Source organism: Ochotona curzoniae, unplaced genomic scaffold (genome assembly GCF_017591425.1).
Source record: "Ochotona curzoniae isolate NIBS_2020 unplaced genomic scaffold, NIBS_Ocur_1.0 contig_2754, whole genome shotgun sequence".
Classification (NCBI taxonomy): Eukaryota; Metazoa; Chordata; class Mammalia; order Lagomorpha; family Ochotonidae; genus Ochotona; species Ochotona curzoniae.
In genome coordinates, this window is record NW_024465582.1 from 14,063,090 (window position 1) to 14,088,753 (window position 25,664).

At 47.1% G+C, this 25,664-nt stretch overlaps 1 protein-coding gene across 1 annotated transcript in view; it reads right to left on the reverse strand.

Annotated features, from left to right (window-relative positions):
• Positions 1 to 10,508, reverse strand: part of GOLPH3 (golgi phosphoprotein 3) — a 32,324-nt gene extending 21,816 nt beyond the window's left edge. The window contains exon 1 of the mRNA XM_040977431.1: positions 10,007 to 10,508. Within this exon, the coding sequence (XP_040833365.1) occupies positions 10,007 to 10,231 (225 nt within the window). The 5' untranslated portion in view covers positions 10,232 to 10,508. The remainder of the gene's footprint in view (positions 1 to 10,006) is intronic.
• Positions 10,509 to 25,664: the final 15,156 nt, after the last annotated feature.

Genomic DNA, 25,664 nt, shown 5'->3' on the forward strand with positions numbered 1-25,664 from the left:
GCCCAACTCTAGCTATTGCAGCCATTTGGGGAGTGAACCAGCCTAAATAAAATAAACTTAAAAAAAAAAAAAACTACTTTTAAAGTAATGTGTCATTCCCCTCTGAACATTCTTCCTCACACCAGGATCTCCCAGGTGACATGCAACAACCATCTTGATCCTTGTGTGTTGACGCAGTCTGACAGGAGCAGCACGCGGCCCCACCCTATGCCACACACAAGAGGGATGACGGTCTCACGGTCCTCCGTACCCAACCCTCTCCCTAACCGGAGGCCCACATGGGTCTGCAACTCATCAGACTCAGGTAAATACTAAAACAAAAACCTAAAAAAGCCGCATGCAATCCATGTATTTCAGGCCTCTCCTCACCCAGGCTGTTCTGAGCCAAAGCCTGGGCTCTTCATCACCATTTCCTGGGACCTGGACTTCAGCACTACGAGAAATCAATTCAACTAAGAAATCTATTCCATGTGCAAACCTTCCTCAAGCTGTGGGGAGGCCAAGTGCAAGTCTTCTGCCCCTCTGCCCCGAGGCTTTCCCACTCCTCCCTGTACCTCCAGCCAACACACGTTACTAAGCATACACTCTGTGCCAAGCACTAAGTGCACCCCAAATTGTCAAGCCATAGCAGCTCATGGAAACCTTCCCAACAATCCCCAGAGGCTAAACACAATTCTTAAAGTTTTATTTTTATTGGTTTATTTTTAATTATTGGTATTTTCAAGGCAGCATTGTGGAAGGAAGGAAAGAGAGTTCTGCTGGTTCTTTTCCCCAAAATCGACTGCAACAGCCAAAGCTGAGCCAATCCAAAATCAGGAGACAGGAGCTTCCTCAGGGTCTCCCACACAGGTGGCAAGGATTCAAAGACTTGGGCCCTCCTAGCTGCCTTCCCAGGACATACGACAGGGAGCTGGGTCAGAACTGGAGCAGCCAGCACATGAACCAGTACCATATAGGATGCTAGCACCACAGGCAGCACTTAGCCTACTGAAAAGGTGCTGGCTTCCAAGGTTAAATACTATTATCATTCCCAACGTAAACAAACCACATCATTTCAAATACACCCTCATTGATTTCCTAAATACATCTTCATTTTTCTTTCTCTGCATTCACCTAGCAAAACTCCAACTCCAGATTAACACACCCACCCATTCTCTCCCTAACTGTGCCTGGGATTCTGAACTGGTAGTACAATCTTGAAATCTTAGTGCTGGAAATACCATCTCCAACTTAAACACCCCTCTGACGTAGCTAACCCATCTGATGCCCTCCCTGCTCAGCTCTGACCGCTCCATTCTCACACCCCTCAATCCAACTCTTTTTTAGCATATTAATTCAAAGGAAGAATGAACCATACCGCAAAGCTCACAACTATCCAAACCCTTTCATCTGGTAACCTGATGAAAACCGGCATTCCACCCAAAGCTAATCCGTGTACCGTCTCCAGTCTTGTGAACTACCTATACTCAGAACTTCTGCCTTCTACCGTACCTTAAGCGTCCTGCGCAGGCAGTAAGAACTTTCCACTGCTGCTCAACATGCCACAGGCTCACCCAACATTCAAACAGGGACACAGATCAACCTGCCCTGTCTCCTTTCCATTCCCAGGGAACTCCTTGAAAGTACAGTACAGTCAAAAAACAAAGTCTCCACAACTTCCCTCTCACTTTCCAACCCAGACAGGTGACCAGAGTGCCACAGAAGCCTCAACGTGCCACTCAGCTGACAGACCCTCCTCCCCACCAGGCTGTCCTCCAGCAGCTTCAGTCCAGGCCCTCCCACGGGTGACCCTTCAGCCACACAGTCCTTCGAGGTGCTGCTCAGTGGCCTCTTCTTAGCCCACTCACACTCACCTAGAGACTTCTGGCAGGTGTTTGTGTTTTAATGTGTTACGCACAAGACAGAAAATCACGTCAGTTCTTGCTCACCTACTCTCAAGGTAACCTCTATTAACACTTGGAGCGACCCTTTCAAAGCCTAAATACACACAAGCACACAAACACCTATACTCCAAAAACTGAACTAAGCCTGTGACCAACATTCCATCTGTTCCTGCAAAGACCTCGTGAAACAAGCCATTATTTCAATCTCACAAGATAAGGACCTTAGTGAGTGCACTGAAACTGCTCTAATTAGCCCCAAAGCCCTGGCTATCTCACTCTGCCCTGCCTCCTGCTTGGTTACTGGCTGATCTAAGCAGCCTTCCTTTTGGTCCTCTGAAATCAGCTTTAAATTTTTCTCTCTACATCTGAATCTGCAGACCACAAAGTGGGAACACACTGATTAAAGCCTTCTGACTAGAGAAGTTTTTTGAAGCTCATCTAAGTATAATCCCCATAGTCTTAATTCTTCTGTAGGAAACAGGAATGTTTTATTTAATAAACACATCGTAACAGCACTGAGGATGCAGTCATTCTCACATATATGAATCACCCAGGTCTCACAATTACCAGTAAAACACTATCAACTGTCATACTTGAAAATTTTGAAGTTTAGAAAAGAAACATGACCACATATAAACTCCACAATCAACAGTCACACTTGAACCTGGAACCTAGACACAGTGCTCTTAACATCTTCAGTGGAGGCCATCTGAAAGAATCCATAAACACATGAATTAGAGACACCTAAGTTTTCTATCCAATCACAATGACATGCATGCTTTATTATATACTGGCCTCAGCAGGACTGCTTTAAATTCAGCTATTTTAAAATATACATATTTAGAGGAGGGAGGGAGAGTTCTTTCAACTGTTGGTTGAGCTCCAAAAAGCCACACTGCAGGTTGTGAACCAAGCTAGGAGCTTCATCGCGGACTCCCACACGGGTGACCTGAGGCCCAAGCCCTTGGCCATCTTCTACTGCTTTCCCAAGTGCCTGGGCTGGAAGTGGAGCAGGGAGAGCATTGTGGTACAGTGCATTATGCTCACATTTCCTGTGCATGTTGGTTCAAGTCCTGGCTGCTCCATTTCCTACCCAGCTAGTGCACCTGGGAAAGCAGCCAAAGATGGCCCAAGTGTATGAAGCCCCTGTACCCATGTGGCGGACCCAGATGAAGCTCCTAGCTTTGGCCTGGCTCAGCCATCGCCACTGCTGCCGTTTGGGAAATGAATCAGCAGACAGAAAATCTCTCTCACTCTTTCAAATAAACAAAAAAGTGGAGCAGCCAGAGCCCATGTGTGATGCCATCACTACAGGTGGCAACTTAACGTGATTGCCAGTTGAAAAGTTAATTTTGGGTCTGGCGTGATAGCCTAGTGGCTCTTGCATGCACCAGGATCCCATATTGGTGCTGATTCATATCCTGGTTACTCCACCTTCCTTCTAGTTCCTTGCCTGTGGCCTGGGAAAGCATTTGAGGACAACCCAAAATCTTGGGGCCCTGAACCACCACTACCACCACCATACCACCAACACCCAACCCCCCATGGGAGACCCAGAAGAAGTTCCTGGTTCCAGATTGGCTCAGCTCCGGCCACTTGGGAGTCAATCAGCAGATGGAAGACCTTTCTCTTTGTCTCTCCTCTCTGTAAATCTGACTTTGCAATAAAATTAATAATAAATCTTTAAAGCAGGATTTAAAGAAAAAAAAATTATTTACTTCGAGGTGTCGTGGGGTGTTTACCCCCTAAATGCCTGCAACAACCGGAACTGGGCCAGGCCAAATAAATCAAGGCAAAAAGTGAAGACCTGAACTAAGAGGCCTGAAAAATGGAGAATAGGCACCAAATGCAAAGTATTCAGGGAAACTGCCATAAACTGCTCCCCAGGTGCACATGGTCAAAGAGGAGACTAGCATGTGCCACATCCAACTGAGCGGCCCAAGGGGACTGACTCGGCCGAGAGCCAAGGGAACGCGCAAGGGCAGGAAGAACTGGGAGGAGAGACAAAGACCTTCCAGGCCGGCTCACTCCCCAAGTGGCCGCACAGGCCAGAAATGAACTGATCTGAAGCTCTCCCACTGGGGGAAGCGGGGCGAGGGGGAGGGCAGGATGCAGGGTCCCAAAGCTTTGGGCCATCCTCTACTGCTTTCCCAGGCCACAAGCAGGGAGCTGGATGGGAAGTGGAGCAGTCGGGATATGAGCTGGCGCCCATATGGGATCCTAGCACGTGCAAGGTGAGGATTTCAGCCACTAAGCTACTGCACCAGGTCCTACTCCTTGTTTCTTACAAGGTGAAAAAAAATGTTCTTTGCATCCTTAGCACCTGGCCAAGGAAACGGCACAGAGGTGTGCACTACATAAGCTAAACAACCTCTGGTTTTCTTTTATATAACACACACAAGAATGAGATTACTAGCTCAATTCAGTGACTAAGATGAATTTAAGTTCTTAAATACTGCTTTGGAGCCTATTTTGTCATGTGGCATAAAAACTATTTTAACATTTGCCATTTTTAGGGCCCCTACCTTGGCACACGGAGTTAAGCCCCTTCTTACAACACAGGTACTTGACACCCATATCTGACGTCCAGTCCAGACCCCTGCTAATATGCCTGGGCATGCAGCAGAGAACAGCCCAAGTGCTTGGGGCCCTGTGACTCTTGTGGAAGACCCAGATGGAGTCTTTGGCTACTGACTTCAGCCTAGTTGAGCCAGTCCCATTGTGGCCATTCGGGGACTGAGCCACCACCACCAGATGGAAAATTTCTTCTCTCCATCCTTGGTGCTTTGCCTTTCAAATAAATAAATCTTAAAAAAAAAAAAAAAAAGAAAGAAAAGAAAAAAGGAAGGAAGGAAAAGGAAAAAAAAAGAAACCAAGAAATTGAAAATAGAAAATGAAGCCAGAGGTCAGCACTGCAGTACAGCACACTAATCCTCCACCTGCAGCACCAACACCCCATATTGTCGCAGGTTCAAGTCCCGGATGTTCCACTTCCAATCCAGCTCCCTGCTTGTGGCCTGGGAAGGCAGAGGACGACGACCCAAGTCCTTGGGACCGCACGCACCTGAGAGACTCAGACGAAACTCATGGTTCACTGTTTCATCCTGGTCTAGCTTGGCAGTTGGGGCCATCTGCAGACTGAACCTGCAAAAGGGAGAGCTCTGATTCTTCCTCTCTGCATCTCTGCCTCTCTAATAAATCTTTTTTTTTAATTGGCTTTAATTGAAAAAGAAGTCCTGTCAGAGGAAAGATTTCTAAGCTTCAATAAAAGCAAACTGATGGACTCACTTTGGTGTTTCTCATTCTTGTTCTCATTATCACTCCTTAGGGACAATTTTACGATTTTCTCCCAGGATACACTGGACTCCGACTTGCACACCAAGTGTGCATCTGTTCTTAAATCACCAACAGACCAAAGAGGCAAACATTCAGTGCATCAGATCCCGGCCTGGTGTCGGTCCAGCTCCTCTGCTCCCAGCCCAGCTGGCTAGCAATGAGCACCCTGGGAGGCAGCAGGTCCCTGCCACTCACACGGGAGGCCCAGGAGGAAGCCCAGGAGGAGTTCCAGGCCACCAGCTACACCTGGCCTAGTCCAGATGTTGCATACATTTGGGGAGTGAGCCAGGGAGTGAAAAGATGCCTCATCTCTCCCCTCTCTGCAAGTCTCTCTACCTTCAAATAAAACGAAAACAGTGTTGTTTTTTTGTGGGGGTTTTTTTTTTTTCCATTCCATCCTCAGAACCAATTTTTACTCCCTTAGGAAGGACACCACTTTCACTAAGAACATACTAGTCCTTAATACTTCCTGAGAGGTAGCTGTAAGCCACGTTGACAGAGTCAATATTAAAAAAAAAAACCCAGGACAGTAACAGTATTTCGTTTTGTCGCCTACTACAATTATGACCCACAGAACTATAAGCAAACTGACTAGATGACACAGATCTTCCTTGAGCATCTAGAACAAGGAAGGATCTCTTACAAAGAATATGCCCAACAAGCACTGGATGAGACACTGGACAGACACTGGAATCCTAAACGTAACAGGATGAAAACCTTCCCAGCAGGCCACAAAAACATCAGCTTCAAATCTCAACTAACTCAAAATCTGACTCACTACTACTCTGAAGTCTGGAATTTTCTACAGTCAATTTTCAGGAAGTTAAAAAGACAAAACAGCCTTAAATGAAAACAGATAGCTCCTATTCAGTAATTTTTAACCTTCCTGGTTCACTGAAGGCTTTGAAAGCCTAATAAAACTTCGCCCTATTTTCCCGGGAAACAGACACACAATGGTAGCATTCACAGCGTTTCTAAACTCAATCTACTGACCCTAGTTAAGAACTTCTACGTTGAGGGATGGCACTGTGGCAGAGCCTGGGAGAGCAGCTGAGGAGGGCCCAACTACTTATGTCCCTGAACCCATGTAAGAGACCTGAAAGAAGCTCCTGGCTTTGGACCACCTCAGCTCTGGCCATTGTGCCATTTGGGGAGTGAACCACCAGATCCAAGATCTGTCTCTTTTCTAACTCTGCCTTTCCAATAAAGAGCATCTCCATTAAAAGACGAAATAATCAAAAGCATTAAGTTTTAAAAAGTCAGTGGGGCTGGAGTTGTGGCGATTCTGTTCAGCCACTGTTTCCAATGCCAACATCTCATATCTGTTTTGTTCCTGACCTAGCTTCCTGCTAAGGTGACTGGAGAAGCAGGTGACACGATGCTTGTGTCCCTGTCACCCGAGCGGGAGACCCAAGTGGAGTTCCAAGTTCCTGGCTCTAGTCTAGCCCAGCCCTCACTGCTGTGGCCACTAGATATTGCAGCCATTTGGACAATGAAATCAGCAGACAGCCTGCCACTCCATTTTTTTTTTTTTTTTTAATTTCAAGCATGGGGCCCGGCGCAGTGGCGCAAGTGGTTAAGTCCTCGCCTTGCACGCCCGGAATCCCATATGGGCGCCGGTTCTAATCCCAGCAGCCCCGCTTCCCTTCCAGCTCCCTGCCTGTGGCCTGGGAAAGCAGTCGAGGATGGCCCAAGGCTTTGGGACCCTGCACCCGCGTGGGAGACCCAGAAGAGGCTCCTGGCTTCGGATCGGCATAGTATCGACCCGTTGCGCTCACTTGGGGAGTGAATCATCGGACGGAAGATCTTCCTCTCTGTCTCTCCTCTCTGTATATCCGCCTTTCCAATAAAAAATAATAAAAATAAATCTTTAAAAAAAAATTTCAAGCACGCACAGCAATTCTTAATGTTAACTTTCTAGTTTTAAAAATTGTAAAACTTAAAAATATATAGGGCCGGGCCCGGTGCGCTAGTGCAGCGGTTAAAGTCCTCGCCTTGCCTGTGCCAGGATCCCATTTGGTCGCCAGTTCTAATACCAGCGGCCCTGCTTCTCATCCAGCACCTGGTCTGTGGCCTGGGAAAGCAGACAAGGATAGCCCAGAACTTTGGGACCCTGCGCCCAGAGACCCGGGAGAGGCTCCTGGCTTCAGACTGGTATAGCTCTGACCGTTGTAGCCACCTGGGGTGCAAATCAGCAGATGGAAGATCTTCCTCTCTCTCCCCTCAGTATATGACTTCGCAATAAAAATAAATCTTTAAAAAAATAATAACCTGTCTAAATTTAAAGCTTAGCTTTTAAGAGCAGCCACATTACACAAAATACAAAACTACAAAATTGAAGTGGTCACTACCTAAGTGAATGTTATGGCTAACATTTGGCATCTGTTGGTAATAGAGTGGGTGCCAAGGAGCACTAACACCTAAGCTCACAACAGCAATTCCTGCCCTCAACAAGGGCAAGACGGGGCCAGGAGAGCCTCCTCCATCGGGCATGAGGGGAAGGAGCTCAGTTTACAGTAAATAACAGGGCAGGCACTACAGCGCAGCACAGTAGGTCTGCTTGGGATACCAGCAGTCCATATCTGGAGCAACTGGAGTCCCAGCTCTTCCACTTTCAACTCCGCTTCCTGCTAACGTACCTGGGAGACAAAGGATGCCTGCTACAGCAGGTGAGAGCGCCGAGCTGTGTGCTGGCTCCTGGCGCGGCCCGGCCCTGGAGGTTACAGGCAATCAGGAAGTGACCCAGCAGATGGAATATCTCTACCACTTTTGCTTTCAAATACATAAATCTTTTTTTAAATGCGATAAAAATACAAAACACACACACACGGCTAATTGCTAAAACCAAAAGTTAAAGCAAGCAAAATCCCAGCCCCAGTCCCAGGCAATTCCCTGGGCTTGCCTGCAAAGAGGGATGAGAGGAATTATCCTTCCCTGGCTGTTGAAATCAGCAAGAAATGCTCAGAATTAGTTAGCATACGGACTTTGGCCAGGACTTGCAAAGCATGATGGGTGCCTCCTGGTGCACAGTAAACACAGCAGATGGTTTCAATCACCTGGCATCAAAGAACCTCAAATTGTCTAAATTGTGTAAGTACCATTAAATTTCAACAAGTGCTTTAGGTTATCTTCATGAGAACCTACCACAAGAAAAGAAAGAAAAAAAAAGAAGCGCAGCACGTTGGCCTGTTTTGGTGTGAACACACTTGGAAACCCAGAAAGGTACTTTCTCACCACAATCCCTCACTCCGCCTGACTCAGAGAACTAAAGGCTAGTTTATAAAGTTCTAGTTTCAGAGTTTTCACAAACAAGTCTCAAAAACTGTAAAATGCTTACTCAGGAATGCTTTTATTTTCCTTTTACTTTTCTATCTACAGTGTTAATTTTGTCCCAACAGCAAAAACGACCTAAAGAAAAAATGCTTAATACCAAGATCCAAACTGTAAAACTTCAAATAAATAAATAAAAAAACAAGTCGAATACTTTCTAAAAATCACATTACTAAGATACATCTGACTTTTTCATCATAAAAACAAAAAGTCACTTCCTGTGCAGCCCGCTTTCCTCAGCACAGCTGGCCACTGCACAGGGCCTGGGCACCCCACACGGATAGTAACTTATCTTCGTGGGAAAAAACAACAGACTGTAGACACCCCTGAAGGTTTCCACAAGCTAAGGTTGGCACCTTAGCTCCCTACTTTTAGAATTCTCAAACACATTTGGTAGGTTTCGGTAAACTTCGGCTCCTAAGAATGAAACATTTTTTGCATCTCTTGGTGAATCTGGAAAGCTTTTTGAAAATCAAAACAAAACTCAAGACATTTTTTTGTGTCTGACTCAAAAGGTACTGTCTAAAGTTTCCACAGTGGGATGAACCAAGCTTCAGGCAACACCTTACAGCGCATGAATTAGAGTCTACGCAGGGGCTTGTCTGAATGAGCCACGGTGTCTTCAAAACTGTTTTCTGTAGATGGCTGGATGGCTTTGTTAACTTCAGAATTCAGGTGTACACGTACACACACACACACACACACACACACACACACACACGATCATTTTCTCTCATTTCCAAACACCAAATACTTATCCCGACTTTACCCTACCTAAAGCTTTAGACACTCTGGCACCTCCCGGAAAAGTTCCTCCTTGACGATGGCCAAGACCTCCGCAGGCCCGTCAGACCCGACCAAACGCAGCGCTATGCTCAAGACGAGCTGTCACCCAAAGCAACTTGCACTAGAAAGTCATCTTCCAAATATCCTAAGAATTCTTTCAACTTTACTCGGTAAACTTCTTCCTTCACTACCATTTCATCGAATTTCCCCTTCACCCCCAAGAGTTAGGTCTTGAAGATCTGTGAATCCTCCCTCCCAGGTGCCCAAACTCTGCAAAACCACCCAAGCAGCTGGGATGCGGGCGGCTCCAGGTGTTGTGGTTCACTGGGCAATCACTTGGTGGGGGCGGGGGGTGTTGGAAGTGCACCTGGGTTCTACACGGGTTAAACACGCGGGCAAAAGAGCGAGGACCGAGAGCAAGAAGAACGAGTGTGCAAAAGGATAGGGGAGGAAAAAAAAATCCAAACACTTTAAACGCCAACAACCAGAAAAACACCGGGCCGCGAAGCCAGGCAACAACTCCGACGCGCCTCGGGGGCGCACGGTGCGCTCCGGGGCGCGCGGCTGGCACGGCACGGGCGCAGGTGCGCCCACCTCGAGCCCAGCAGACGCCCCGGGCCCCGCGCCGCCCGCCGGCCCTCCAGCCCGCGCCCCGCCAGCCGCGCCCGCACCTCTCGGTCCTTGAGGCCCAGCAAGAGCACCTCCTCCATCAGGGTCAGCCGCGTTTCCTTGGAGTCGCCCTTGTCGTCGTCGTCCTGCTCGTCGCGGCGGCCCTGCGCGTCGTCCTCGCCGCTGCCACCGCCGCCGCCCGCCGCCCGCTCCTTGTCGGCGGCGTTGCGGGAAGCCTCGGTGCGCCGCTGCACCAGGCCCGAGCTGCGCTGGGTCAGCGAGGTCATGGCTCCGGCCGAGACGCCGCGCGGGCCAGAGGGACGCGGGTCCGACCGGCTCTCCCTCCTCCTCCTCCGCCTCCTCCGGCGGGCCCCCGCCCCGGGCTTCCGTGTTAGATCCGGGTGCTGGGACGACGTCGGTCGGCAGCTGGGCCCGGGGCAGTCATGAGGAGATGGGCTGGGCTTCGGCGGACGCGGAGAAGGGGGGTGCCTTCCTGCCTCCGCCCGCGGCCCCTGAAACGGCCCGAGCTCCGAAGCGGCGGCGGCGGCGGCGCCTCTCCAATATGGCGGCACCGGCTGACGTCACCGGAGGATGTGGCAGAGCCGGCGCGGCGAGAGCCGGGAGGACGCCGGAAGCGGCGGGTGGGAGCGGCCGGCCCTTGCCGCCGCCTACCCGCGCTCCGGCCGCGGCCTCCGGCCCTCCGCTCCGCGCGCCCTCGGGTCCCCGCCTCGGGCCTGGCGCCGGTGACGTGGCCTCCTCACGCTCGCCTCCCCTTGTGGTCCCTCACGAGCCGCGAGGCCCGCGCTGCCGGGCGCGCGCGCGTGCGTCTGAGGAGCCGAGGCCGCGCGAGAGTGGACGCCGCCGAGGCTGGAGCGCCCTGGGCTCCGCAGGAACCCCGCCGGGCCGGGCCGGGCCGGGCCGGGCCGGGCCGGGCCGGGGGGACTGGGCTCGCCGCCCGCGGGGCGCGAGAGGGGCTTCTCCAAGACTCTTCTCGCGGGGACTTCGTGGAGTGCGGGAAAGTTTGCTTTCCCGCAGCGACACGGCGCTGCGCGGTGGCCGGGCGCGGGAGTCCTGCACAGTTAGTTCGGCACGCGACCGCAGGGGCGATCTTTTTATGGAGACAATAAAGCTGCTCGGTTTCATGCCACGTCTCTCTCTGCGTAATGACTGGGTTTAACCCTCTTGATGTGCTGAGTAGTTGGTGCAAATGACGTTACAGAATAACTGTCCCATCTGCGAGAGGCGGGATAGGATGGGTGGTGCGGGTTCAAGTACCACATTATCCAGAAATAGCATTGTGCGCCGTCCAGAATTGTTTAAAATAAACGGTGGCCACACGCTGCGGTTTAGCTAGATTCTGACCCTTCCACCAACCCATTCTAAAGAACTCCTGAGTCTGGCGCCATGGCCTAGCGGCTGAGGTCCTCTTCACTTTGAACGCGCCAGGATCCCATATGGGCACCGGTTCTAATCCCGGCAGCTCCACTTCCCATCGGGCTCCCTGCTTGTGACCTGGGAAAGCAGTGGAGGACGGCCCAAGGCCTTGGGACCTTGCACCTGTGTGGGAGACTTGGAAGAAAGCTCCAGGCTCCTGGCTTCAGATCGGTGCAGCACCGCGGTTGCGCTCACTTGTGAAGTGAATTATCAGACGAAAGATCTTCCCCTCTGCCTCTCCTCAAGTCAGTCTGTATATCTGACTTTGTAATAAAAAAAAAAAAAGAACTCCCATGGCCACAGTCAAGGCTGCCAGCAAGACTGCAATAGAGAGAAATGGGAACAGGATCCATGCCAAGCCCTCCAACCTCTTTCAGGCCTAAGACTGGCCCCTTCTCAACCATGTTCTGCCACACTCATCCTCTTCCCAGTTCTTTACCAAGTATTTTGATAAATATGTCTCTTTGTAAAAAGATACAGTTGTTGCTGGCTTAAAGTGTCCAACATGTGTTAAAAAAAAAAAAAAAAAAAAAACGGATGGCAAGCTGAAGGGAGTGGGCCCGTCCAGATTGCCCAGTTCCTCCCCGTTCAAGTGCCAGGATCCCATATGGGTGCCGGTTCATGTCCCAGCTGCTCCACTCATATCCAGCCACCTGCTGATAGCCTGGGAGGGCAGAAAGGATGGCACAAGTCTTTGGGACCCTGCACTCACGTGAGAGACCTGGAAGAAGCTCAGCCCTGGCCATAGTGGTCACTGGGTAAGTAAACCAGCGGATGGAAGGTCCATCTGTCCTTCTTTCTGTAAATCTGTTTCACTCTTGCAATAAAGTAAGATAAATATAACTTAAAAAGATGTGGAGAGCAACGCTCTCCGCGGGCATGCAGTCCGGTTATCCCCGCCCTAGATTTTAAAATATGCCAACAGGTTCTGTGGGCCTCTTTCTGTCGAATGCGAAGCCTGGTTGTGCTTGGGGTTGAACATCTTACGAGGACTGCACGGTGGGCAGCATGGGCTGGCTGGGTGCCACTGGTCAGAGCAGGTCGCAGGAATGTTCCCAGCGTCCTCCTGTCCCATTCACTCCAAGAAGCCTGAAACCGGGTCTCACAGTCACACCCTCCCACCCGGGGTCAGCCCTGGGAGTGACCCACCATGAGCAAGTCATCCAGCTCTGGTCAGGACCTCCACTGAGACCAGCCCTTCCCACGACTTCACTGAATCCTCGTGAAGGATTCAGAGCTGGTCACAGTCAGCAGGACCATTCTCAGATTCCTGTCCTGTCGGAAGTTGGAAATGATGAACATGTGGAGGGCACATGCTGTGGCACCGCACGTGAAGCAGCTGCTTGGGAATCCCACAAGGCAAATGGGGGTGCCTGCCTGGGGTGCTGGCTGGCTACCTTCCATGGGCTTCGTGCCGACACCTTTCTGCCTCCCAGGTGACAAAGCGTATGGAGTTCCAGATCCTGGCTTCAGTTGGGTTGTGCCTGGCTGTGGTGGCATTTGGGGAGTGAACTGCCAGAGGGAAGATCTCTCTCTCTGTCCCTCCACTTTACAAGTATAAATCTTTAAGTATCTGATCTAGCTGCTAAATTCAGACTAACATGTTATGCAGTAATAGGTACTAACATACGTAGCTTGTGCACACACACACAACTTTGTAAACATGAACCTTTCCAGGGATTATTAGTGTATATTTAGGGAATAAGAATATAGACACTCCTCCCATATTATACTGAGCACAGCACATTATGCAGCTGTGTGTCTTGAACCCTTCCCACTTGGTTGGTCTATCAGAACCCAAGAACCCGACCAACATGCACCAAAGTCTCCATGGATGTGTGCTTAGGTCGTCTCCAATCCTTCGCTGTTACAAACAATGCTACAATAAATAGGACAATATTTTTAAAAATAAAATATTTTTTAATTAGAAAAGCACATTTACAGAGAAAGGGAAAGATAGAGAGGAATATCTTCCATGTGCTGCTTCACTCTCCAAGTGGCCACAACAGCTGAAGCTGAGCTGATCTGAAGCCAAGAGCCAGGAGCTTCTCTGGGTCTCCCACACCAGTGCAGGGTCCCAAGGCTTTGGGCCATCCTCAACTGCCTTCCCAGGCCACAATCAGGGAGCTGGATGGGAAGTGGAGAATCTGGGACACAAACCAGTGCCCATATTGGATCCTGGCACATGCAAGGCAAGGATTTAACAACGAAGCCATGCGCTGGGCCCAAATACAAAAATCTTGTCCACAAAAATATATGCTCATACTCTACTCCTGTACCAATAGCACAGTCTGCAAGTTATTGAGGCTACATGACTTTGTTGCTTTTGTCTTCTTTTAAGGTTTAGGGATATTTTTGGTTTTTTGTTTTTGTTTTGTTTTGTTTTTGCATTTTCCCTTATTTTCCAGGCAGACTTCAAAATTACCTTATCAAGAAAGAAAGAAAAGGGATCATTTCAGGCCCCAAATATCCATCCCTGCAATGACAAGGACTCTGTGTTATTGGTGCTGCGGATGTGCCAGGGCTGTTCTACAGTGATCACGCTCCCCTCCCCCCCATACCGGACCATCCACAGAGCCTGTGGGTGGGGTCCTGAGGAGCAGCTTGGTGCGGACTCCCCCCAGCCCAGGCCTTGCAGAGTGGCTGCACTGCTATTCATGGCCACCTAGAGAGGCTGGAAGCGAGGAGGAGGGAGTGATTTCAGTAGAAGAGGTTCGCTTCCTTCCTGGCAAAGGTGGTGCTTGGAGAGAGCGCCACTTAGTGCAGCAGGCTCAGCAGCACAGCCCCTGCCCCGCTCCCTGCGCTGGTGGTCCAAAAGCCTTGCTCTGTAGCCTTGCTTCCCCACAGCCTCAAACTAAGACACCCATCTCACCTGAGAGGGAACAGGCTCGAACACTCATCTTCCCAGAGTCATGTCTGGAGAGTTGCAGACCTGGGTTAGAACACAGGCCCTGATGCAATCACTGGACAAATATTTACATTTGCACATGCCTGCTACGTACCAGCCAGTGTACTCAGCAATGAGGATATTAACAGCAAGCCAAAAGATTCAGCCTCCTGTTAATGCATCTAGGAAAGCACCAGCAAAAGATGGCCAAATCACTGGGCCCCTTTACCCACATGGGAGACGCAGAAGAACCTTCTGGATCCTGGCTTTGATCTGGCCCAGCCCTGGGCCATTGCAGCTATATGGAGAGTGAACTAGTGGATGGAAGATTCCCTATTTGCTTCTCAGTAACTCTGCCATTCAAATCAAAATTAATGAGTCTTTAAAAATCTTTTTTGTGGTCTTTATTCAGATAAACATCATGGGAAGCAAAAGGGATACTGTGAAATGTCTTTACGGGAAGGGCATTTTTTTAAAAAAAAACTCATCAGATACTCCAAGAGGGTGGTCAAAGCAGACTAGCCTGTTGCCCCAGTAAGATAGTAGGGCCTGAGAGTGACTCTGGCTCCACTCACAGAAGAGAAGGTGAGAAGCAAAACTGACAAGATGCAGTGACTCCCTGGGGTGTACTGCTCAAGGGAGAGGAGTTGTGGAGGATGCCTTGCCCTCTGGCATTGGGAAGAGAAGAAGGAACATATTAGCAGAGGTGAGGACCACCAATAAACAACTAGGTTTGCATAGGTTGGTCTCTGTTGAGCATTTGATAAGTGTGTGAAACCTCCAAGAGGACTTGCTGTAGGGACAATGACAAGTAGACAGTTGTATGTACAGAAACTTTCTATTTGAATATAATTTTTTTAAAAAGTAAATACTTTGCAGACAAAGCCATAAAAGTACCACTAGAAAACAAGAAGTGAAATCTCAAACTGTGAAGGCAAGAATCCTCTATCAAAATCCAATCAAAATATTCTTGACATTTATTTCCTTTCATCTTATTTAAACAGGAAAGAGAGAGCTCTTCCATCTGCCAGTTGACTATATTTTGAGTGTTTCAAGACTGGGCCAGGTTGAAGCTGGCCATCTGGAACTGCCTCCTGCAGTGCGACGGGGACCGGGCATTGGCTTCTTCCTCTGCTGCCTCCTGGGATTCCATCAGCCGGAAGCTGGATCAGAAACGGCAAAGCCGGAACTCACCAACCACTCAAATACAGCATGCAGACATCCCACGAAGGGGTTCAGCCTCTGCACCAGACATCCACGCCAACAAAAATGCTTTTTAGATTCAGATGCTTCTTGACTTACCACGGGGCAGCTGCTCCCTGACTAACCCCCTTTGCCAGTCAGAAAGGCACTGAACATGTCTAGCCAATGGGAACACTTCATCTAGAGAGTCTACACATCCCAGAAGAACGGGAACAGGGCAGTCAAAGCCGACTCACAGCCTGGAGGCAATCCGTGTCAAGTCCAGGTGACAGCAGCAGTGCCATGCCAGCCACCCAGGGCTGTGTGAGCCAGAAACAAATGCCTATTGTTCTAGGCCACTCACTTCTATGTTGTCAGGGAACACTATCTAAATGATACCAATATTATCATCTCATCTAGTTCTCCCAGTACTCTCACTATGTCTTATAATTGGCCCTATCTTAGAGAAAAGGAAACCGAGACACAGAGAGATTCGTCCCTAGCCCAGGTTTACCCAGGCTGGCTCTGGAGTGCCTGTTCTTAACCAGGACCTTAGCATCAAACAGTCATAGCCATGAGAGACAGAAAAGCCTGAGACAAATGCAAAGCTCCAAAGACTTTTAGCTTTATGTTTGAATACATGCACACATTTCAACAACGGAAACGGATAAAGGGCCTGAACAACTGTGTTTTCACTCTCTCGTTCATTTCCACTGACAAAGTATGATTCTAAGATGGTCCCATGATTTGCAACTCTTGTCACCCATCATTCTGTGCAACCACCTCTCTAGCTGAGGGCAGAACTTGCGTCTTCTTTTTTTTTATGATTTATTTAATTGGAAAGGCACATTTACAGAAAGAAGGAGACAGAGAGAAAGATCTTCCCTCTACTGGTTTGCTCCCCAAGTGGCCACAACAACTAGAACTGAATTGATCCAAAGCCAGGAGCTTCTTCTGAGTCTCCCACATGGGTACAAGGTCCCAAGGTTTTGGGCCATCCTTTACTGTTTTCCCAGGCCATATAAGCAGGGAGCTGAATGGGAAGTGGGGTTTCTGGAACATGAACCAGTGGCCATTAAGGGATCCTGGCAAATGCAAGACGAGGACATAGCCACTGAGCCATAGCGCCAAGCCCATGTCTTGCTTCTTATGAATAGAATATGGTGAGAAATGAAGGCATATTGCATATGTAACTAAGGTCCCTAATAAATTCCCCATGAGTTTATCAAAAGCAGACTATCTTGGGACCAGACATAGATGAGCCCATAAACAAAACAGGGGGAGGCTCCAACCTTTCCTTCCCGAGAGACACATAAGTCAGCTGAGACACGTTCCTGATGGCCTTGGCGAGGAAGATGGCCACCAGTGGAACAGTGACCTCAAGGAGCCAACGGCCTCCGTCTCACAAGCACAGGCAGCTGGCATGGCTCTCGGGGAGCCTGGAAGAGAACCCCAAGCTCTGGGTGAGAGGGCAGCCCAGCCAACACCTTGACTGTAACCTTGTGTGACTCTGAGCGGAAGGCCGGGCGAGCCACCCCAAACTCCCGACCTTTGGAAACTGTTGTTTTAAGCTACTGAACTTGTGGTAGTGTGTTACATCCAAAAGCATACAGGCTGAAATCAAATGATATAAAATATACATCATCAAACAAGGATCCTAATAAAGTGGAATAGCTATACTAATATCAGACAAAACAAATAAAATAAATGCAAGAAAGAGAAACACAGGCCCATCTGTACGGTCAATTGATTTTGAACAAGACATCCAAGACAATTCAGTGGGGGGACATTCTTTCCAAGAAATGGTACAGGGCCAACTATTTATTTACATACAAAAGAACAAAGTCAAACCCCCTTCCTCATACGAGATTCAATATTAACTCAAAATAAATCAAGGTTCTAATCTAAACATTAGAATACAAAACACTTAACAGAAAACATAGGCATAAATCTTCATCATCTTGGATCAGGCAGTTTCTGAGATATAAAACCAAAAGCACAAGTGACAAAAGAAAAAGATACACTGAGCATGAGTAAAAGAACTCAATTGAGAAAATGAAAAAAAAAATGCATTTGATGGGAGAAAACATTTTTAAGTCATGTATCTGATAAGGACCTGTACACATGCTATCTAAAGAACTCTCAAAATCCATTAATAAAAACATAGCTCCATTAAAAGTAGGCTATGAAAATTATAAAACATTGATGAAGGGAATTTAAAAAGACAGACAAATGGAAATACATTGTACATTCATGTTGGAGTAATTAATATTGCCAAAGTGCCCATACATTCAAAATGATCTACAGATCCCATAGCTCCCTATCAAAATCCCGACGGCAGGCCCAGCAGCTAGCCCTGAAGGGGACACTGATTGCCACGCCTGGATGCCATATCTGAGAGTCTGGGTTTGAGTCCCAGTTTTACTTCCTATTCCAGTTCTGTGATAATATACACCCTGAAAGTCAGTAATAGTAGCTTCAATCATTACCTGAGTCCCTACAGCCACAGGGGAGACATGGGCTGTGTTACTGGCTCCTGAATTTTTCCTGACCTACTTCTGGCTGTGGCAATCATTTGAGGAGTGAATGGGAGAAAGATTCTCTTTCTCTCTCTCTTTCTCTTTCTCTCTGTCTTTCAAATAAATCTAAATTTCAGTATTAAGGAAAAAAGTGTTAGGCGCCAGCACTGTAATATAGTAGACTGTTTCCACCTGTGGAGCCAGCATCCTATATGTGTACCAGTTCACGTCACAGATGCTCCACTGTGATCCGGTTCCCTGGTCTGGGAAAGCAGCAGAAAATGGCTTAAGTCCTTGGGACCTTGCACCCACATGGGAAATTCAGAGAAAACTCCTAGCTCTTGGCTTTGGATCAACCCATATCCAGTCGCTGCTCTCTAGGAGAGTGAACCAGCAGATAGAAGATAGGTCTCTTCTCTCTGTAGCTCTGCCTTTCAGATAAAAATAAAATAAATATTTAAAGCTTGTGGTTATTTGAAAGTCGAAGAGAGAGAAAAAGACAAAGTGAATTATTTTTTCTGTTGGCTCATTAAAAAAAAAAAAAAAAAACAAACTGCAAAAGCCAGGGCTGAGCCAGGCTGAAGCCAGGAGCCTGGAATTCATTCTTGATCTCTGAAGTAAGGGCAAGATTCAACAGCATTTTTTTATGGACATAAACAATCCTAAAGTTTATATGGAACCAGAAAGAAAACAATCTTGAGCAAGAACAACAGAGCTGCAGGATTCACATCTCCTGATTTTAAAATGTATTGAGAAGCTACAGCAATCAAAACAGTATGATACTACAAAAAAAACAAAAAAACAAAAACAATCAAAAAACAAAAAACGTGAGACCAGCAGCATAGAGAGCCCCAAAATATTCAGACCCTTTATTCATTTCCAAAACACATTTGTACATCAATAACCAACCAATCTTTGACAAGGATGCCAGGGGTATATAATGGAGAATAAATACTGTTAGGAAAGTTAAACCATCAAATGCAGAATAAAATTGGAACTTTATCTTGCACCATATAAAAGTAAAATGTATTAAAAAGTTACATATAGAACTTGAAATTGTAAACCTACTAGATGAAACACAGGGGGAAAAACTTAACATTGGTCTTGACAACAGGTTTTTGGGCATGACACCAAAGGCATGGATAATAAGGGCAAAAAATCTCTATAGCTCTGCCTTTCAAATAAAAAATAAACTTTAAAACTACAAGTACAATGGCACTGTGTATTTCAACAGTGATATTATATTTATGTATTTTTAAGAAAGGAATGAAGTGTTGATATACACTATAATACGAATGAATGTTGAAACTTTATGTTAAAAGGAAGAAGCAAGTTCTAAAATGTGCCTGTTGTGTGATTCATTCATGTCTGAATTGCTCAGAATGGACACATCAGTGCAAGCAGCAAGGCAGACTAGTGGCTGTAGCTGTTGGAACAAGGGGAAGTAGGAAGAAATGGCCAACAGGGATGGGTGTCTTTTGATAGTGATGAAATTCTTTTGCAAATTACAAAACATACTTGAAATTTCCATTTGCTGCTTATTTGAAAGGCAAAGTGATAGGGGAGGGGAAGAGAAAAGAAAGATTTTCCATCCACTCTCCAAATGGCTACAGCAGCAAGAACACCATCCAGGCCTCCCATGTGGGTGGTAGGAACCCAGTTACTAAGGCCTCCCTGCACTGCCTACCTGGCACGTTAGCAGGATCTCGGTTGGCCATGGAGCATCCAGGATCTGAATCAGCACTTGGACGTGGGATGCTGGCATCACCGTGGCTTGACTCACTGCACTGCAGCATTGGCCCCTGCCCTTTTCATTTTTAGGATAAAATGTTCTGAACAAGGTTTACTGTTGCATAGGAAATGAAGAACCGACATATTTTAAGAATAAAAAAAAAATCATTGCTAAAAACTAAATCAGTTGGACAAGGTTTTAAAATTTGAAACAAACATAGGATACATTTTTATATACTTGCATTGAATATTATAGCAAGGAAACAAGTATTGGCCAGAGCTGAATCAATCCAAAGGCAGGAGCTAGGAGCTTGCTCCTGGTCTCCCACAGCGTACAGGGGCCCAGAGGGACTTCAGCCATTCCTTACTTCTTTCCCAGGCAATGAGCGAGGAGCTGGGTGGGAAGTGGAACACCCAGGACACAGAACTGGTACCTCTATGGGATGCTGACAGAAGCTCAGCCTACCATTTCAGTGCTAGCCCCATATAAAACATAAATTTTCAAAAAAAAAAATCTACACATACACACATTCAACTGTATTATTTAAATTTTTGTTTGTTGAGAGGCAGAAAAACAGAGAAAAAGGGAATTTCCATTCTACCATGCTATTTCCTCAAGTGCCCATGAGAGCCACAGCTGGGCCAGGACCAATGGTGAAAGCTGGGAACTAGGCCAGCCCTCCCACCTAACTGGCAAGAACTCAATTACTTGAGCCAACACCTTTACTTCCCATGGTTTGCATCAGCAGGACACAAGTCAAGAGCTGGAGTAGAGAACAAACTCCAGCACCCCAATGTAGAACATGGATGGCTACACCATTAGGCAAAATGCCTGCCCCTACATTTAATTTTAGATTTTCTTTTTTAAAGTATCAGCTTATTGGCATATTCCAGTTGTACTAGTGGTTGTTTGGTAATTTCCCAAGTGCAACAATCACCACTTTACAACATTTTATCATGGCCTCAGGAAGTCACCAACCTTTGTCTTCAACCCCCTCCCTGATCTCCCCTCTGTCCCCGTGCTTGGCCGATTTGCTCTTCTGTGGGAGTGTGGGTTCCTCTTTTTTTCTCCGCCATGCACAAACTGGATCTACTTGTTCACTTGCAGTCACTTCTACTTGCTTTGCCCCAGTGCCAATCCAAACATCTCTCTCTCCAACTGTCACTGTGCTTTATTTAACTTCTCTTCTGTGAAAGCTCCATATCAAGAATGAGTACCTTCTGCCAACTGCCCATTGTCCCCAGCTGACACAGGGTGAGTTATTGCTTGGCTTTCTCCCTGTCCCCTCTTCCGGAAGCAGAGAGCTCTTTCTCTCCCATCTCTCTTCCTGCCTCTTCTGCTGCCTCAGCTTGCCACGGAGCAGCTCTTCGCTAGGAGCATCCCTGGGACCGTTTGCTTTCTGCTTTTCTCCTCTGTCCCACCCAGTTCCCAAAGGATGAAGTAGTCAGAGTCGGCATGTGGTACAGCGGTTAGGTTCTCACTTGGGTTTAATCTCACTGGAGCACACCCAAAGGCAGGTCCAGCCTCCAGGCTTCTGAATGACCCAGCCCTGGCTAGGACTGCCGTTTAGGAAGGAAGCTAGCAGACACAACATCTCTCTGTCATGTTTCTCTAAAATGAAAGAAGAAAAAGAAAATAAAAAGCTTAAGGAGTAAAATCTGTTTTATTACTTTGCGTGCATGTTGGCCCTTTGCTAGAAACTCTGCAGCAGCTGGTGGAGTTTTTTTAATGCTCTCATGAGATCACCACGCCTGTCCTCGTTTCCTATTTCTCCCTATCCCATCACCTTCCCAGTACCAAAATGCATCTGTGTGGATCACCAACAAAGCTCAGAAAATATTCCATGTGGACTTGCAATTGAAATGGGAAGTTTTTTCTTTTGTTTCTTTTTAAAGATTTATTTTATTTTTATTGGAAAGACAGATATACAGAGAGGAGGAGAGACAGAGAGGAAGATCTTCTGTCTGTTGATTCATTCCCCAAGCAGCCAGAACGGCCAAAGCTGCGCCAAGAACTGAAGCCAAGAGTCCAGAGCCTCTTATGGGTCTCCCATGAGGGTGCAGGGTCCCAAGGCTTTGGACCGTCCTTGACTGCTTTCCCAGGCCACAAGCAGGGAGCTGGATGGGAAGCAGGGCTGCCAGGATTCAAACCGGCACCTATATGGGTTTCTGGGAGTACAAAGTGAGGACTTTAACCACTAGGCTACCATGCGGGGCCCTGTTTGGTTTTTTTTGAAGCATCCCTAAACCATCCACAAAAACAACAGGATTTAATCTAAATTTAACTTGCTGAAAGTAGAAAATATTTGGGCGGGTCAGCTTTGCATTGTAGCAGGTAAAGTTTATGATGCCAGCATCCCATATAGGTGATTGTTCGAGATCAGCTGCTCTGCTTCAGATCCAGCTGCCTGCTGACGTGCCTGGAAAAGCAGAGGAAGAAGGCCCCAGTGCCACCCACATGGGAGGAGCATATGGAGTTCTAGATGTCTATTTTTAAAAGTAGAACATATTATTTCAATTGCATTATTTCTTTCTACTAAAATAAGAGAAAGATGCAATGAAGTTAATCTTATAAGGGACATTGTTCTGTTCCTAAAAATCATAATAATGACAGTATCCTTTAAAAGACTTATTTATTTATTTGAAATACAGAATGACAGAAAAAGAGGAAGACAGAGAGAGACAGAGACGGAGAAATCTGCTTGTTCCCTCTTCAAATAGTCACAAGAGCTGGAGCTGTGCCAGGTTGAAGCCAGGAGTCAGAAAGTTGGAATTCCTGGCCCAGCCCTAGGTGTTGTGGACACTTGGGGAGCGAACCAGTGGATAGAAGACCTCTGTATCTGTCTCTCTGTAAATCTGCCTTTCCAATAAGAACAAATAAGCCTTAAAAAAAGGAGGAAGAAAAGAGTAGATCCACCTTTGGGGAAAAACCCTCGGTTGTGAGAGTAGAGCAGGGGGGATGGAAGCAGTCAAACCAGTTAAATGACCCGAACATGAACTTGAGGCATTATCACAAAAAAGTCATCTCTCTTGTGTTTACAGCTATTGGACAGGATGAAGTCAGAGGCCAAGGAATTCCTCATGTAACATGCCATTATGAGTCAGCAGTCCTTGTTTTCATGAGGGACTGAACACAGGGAATGAACTTTCAAAAATTACTCAAGCAACAGGAACACATCCTCACAAAGGATCCACGCAAGAACCAGTTCAGACAGTAAAACGCAGACATCAACTCATCACTAACTTTCTCATCTTCCCCGCAAAGTAGCTAGGCTAGGTACCCAGTCCCTTGTTGCTGTCTCATGTCTTTCCACCCGTACACATGCATATTCATAGGACAGATGGGTCAAACGACCATGCAGTACACACTACGCTACAAGGAGCTTTCCCCACTGAACCATATCTTGAGGATCTTCTGTTTTAGTGCGTTCAGCTCTACTCCATTCTTTTTCATGGGATTCACCGTGTACACAATATATCTGTTGATTCTGGAACCACAGCATTGAACTTGTTTTGAAAATTTTGCTTTCCCACCAGTGCTTCCATTAACCACATTCATCAAACACCCATGTACTAAGCTAAGAACAGACTGGCAGAAAGCAGCTTAGGCCGACTTGCGCAGCTGGCCTCACACTCATAAATCCTCTGATGTCCCTTTTTTTTGCCTTAACGTGTTTCTTTGGTGACTTCTCCTAAGGAACCTTAAAAAGACTACTCAGTAAGTAGACAGGAAGGTCCAGTGACATGAAAACTCAACTTCAGACACTGAAGTGAGGCGTAATGCCTAGACATAGCAGGTATATTAAGTTTTAGCTAAATGACTCAATTGGCTAATCCTCCCCTTGCAAGCACCAGGATCCCATATACTTGCTGGTTTATGTCCCAGCTGCTCCACTTCCCTTCCAGCTCCCTGCTTCTGACCTGGGAAAGCAGTCAAGGATGGCCCAAAGCCTTGGACCCCTGTCCCTACATGGGAGGCCCGGAAGAAGTTCCTGTCTCCTGACTGTGGATCGGCTCAGCTCTGGCCAGTGTAGCCACTTAGGGAGCAAACCAGCAGACAGGAGATCTTCCTTTCTGTCTCTCCTTCTCTCTGTGTGACTTTCCAATAAAAATTAAATAAATATTTTTTTTTTAAAGATAGATGAATGGGTGCAGTTTAAATATCCAAGGACATGTGCGGCGTGTACGCTAATATAAACATTTTCCTTGATTAAAATTCACAAAATAGACACTCCCTGTGATACCAGTCCTCATGTAAGAGTGCCAGATAGGAGTCCCAGCTGCTCCATTTCCCATCCAGCTCCCTGCTTAAGTGCCTGGGAAAGCAGCAGAGGATGGCTCCAGTGCTTGGGCCACCCGCCATCCACGTGGGAGACTCAGACACAGGTCCAGGCTCCTGGTTCTTCAACCTGTCCTAGTTCTGAGTTTTCTAGCCATTCTGGGAAACAATAGATAGAACATACTTTCTCTCTGTCACTCTGGCTTTCAAACAAATATTTAAAAGAGCAAATCAACACAATATGCAAGAGAATTATGTGGTCAGGAGTAAAAATAACGAAAACGGCACCCTTAGCAACATTTGAAAATTGACTTTGCTTCCCAGAAGCAACAGCTTCCCGCACCTCATTGTTAAATGCTAATGCTAGCTCAGGAGCCATCATGGCTGCAGGTGAGAGGAGGTATTGGAAATGTGCATTTACAAACATTGATGATACTTTAAGGAAACGGTCACCCACCGTGCCTCCCACCAGACCCACACATGAAGCAAACAAGAGGAAACTAGTTGGAAAATGCTCATCCAATTTGTTTCTAAAACTTCCGTAACGAAATGTTCTCGATATAATTTCTAGCTTTTCAAAGCACATTCCAGCCTGTGTAACTAAGTCTGACAGTTTGTTACACAGCATTCAAACTCAGGTGTGCAGGAAACACAACCCCGCCAATCAGCAGTTGGACTTAATTTCCATTTGAAGCCTTCATTCTGTCTTTGTCTCTTTGAGAATTTAATCGCAGTCAGTTAAACCACTAAGGTGTGGCCATGGGGTAGCAGTCCTGTAGAATTCCTATAATGTTGTGTTGCCTGGTCATCCTTTTCACTAAGATAAAATTTTTTATATAAATTTTACTAAGTAAAACTTTAAAAATTTTTTATTGGAAAGGCAGATTTGCAGAGAGAAAGAGAAACAGAAAGATCTTCTATCCACTGGTTCACTTTCCAAGAGGCCACAACCACCAGAGCTGAGCCAAGTGACTAAATCCTCACCTTGCGTCTGCCAGGATCCTGTATGGGCGCTGGTTTATGTCCCGGCTGCTCCACTTCCCTTCCAGCTCCCTGCCTGTGGCCTGGGAAAGCAGGTGAGGACGGCCCAAAGCCTTGGGACCTGCACAGGTGTGGGAGACCCAGTGTCTTTCTCCATCATTTACCCAAACACAGAAAGTAGTTTCCGGACAAAAAGAGTCAACATTTACCAAGCACTTCTTGTTCGACAGACGTGCTATGTACCTCCCATGCACTAGTTTTTTACATAGTCAAATATTTATATGTAACATCTGGCTAACACATAAGTATTTTTAATTGCCTTCTTGATATTGGAAAAGAGAAGACACCAGTACAATGCTTGACAAGATTTTATAAGAGAAAGAAGATGTCTTCCAGTAAAGACAGTACTGGAAAGGAAGAAGGGGATCAAAGCCAAGGCCTGTTTACCTTGGACCAGCCTTGCTTACCTGAAAACCCACCCCTGTGCACAGCTTCTCTCCAGAGTCCTTTCTTGAGCCTTTTTTAGTTGCTGCTTGCAGCAGGTGGAGGTGGGCAGGGCCAGGGGCTCAGGGGTCCCGGAAAGGGGGTTCAGGTGTCACAGCTGGATCCTTAGGGCAATTTGGAGGGCCCTACGGCATGGGGAGGGTATGTGACAGGCTGACAGGAGGATGCTAAACGCAGAAAGGGGACAGGCTGGAGAGAAACAG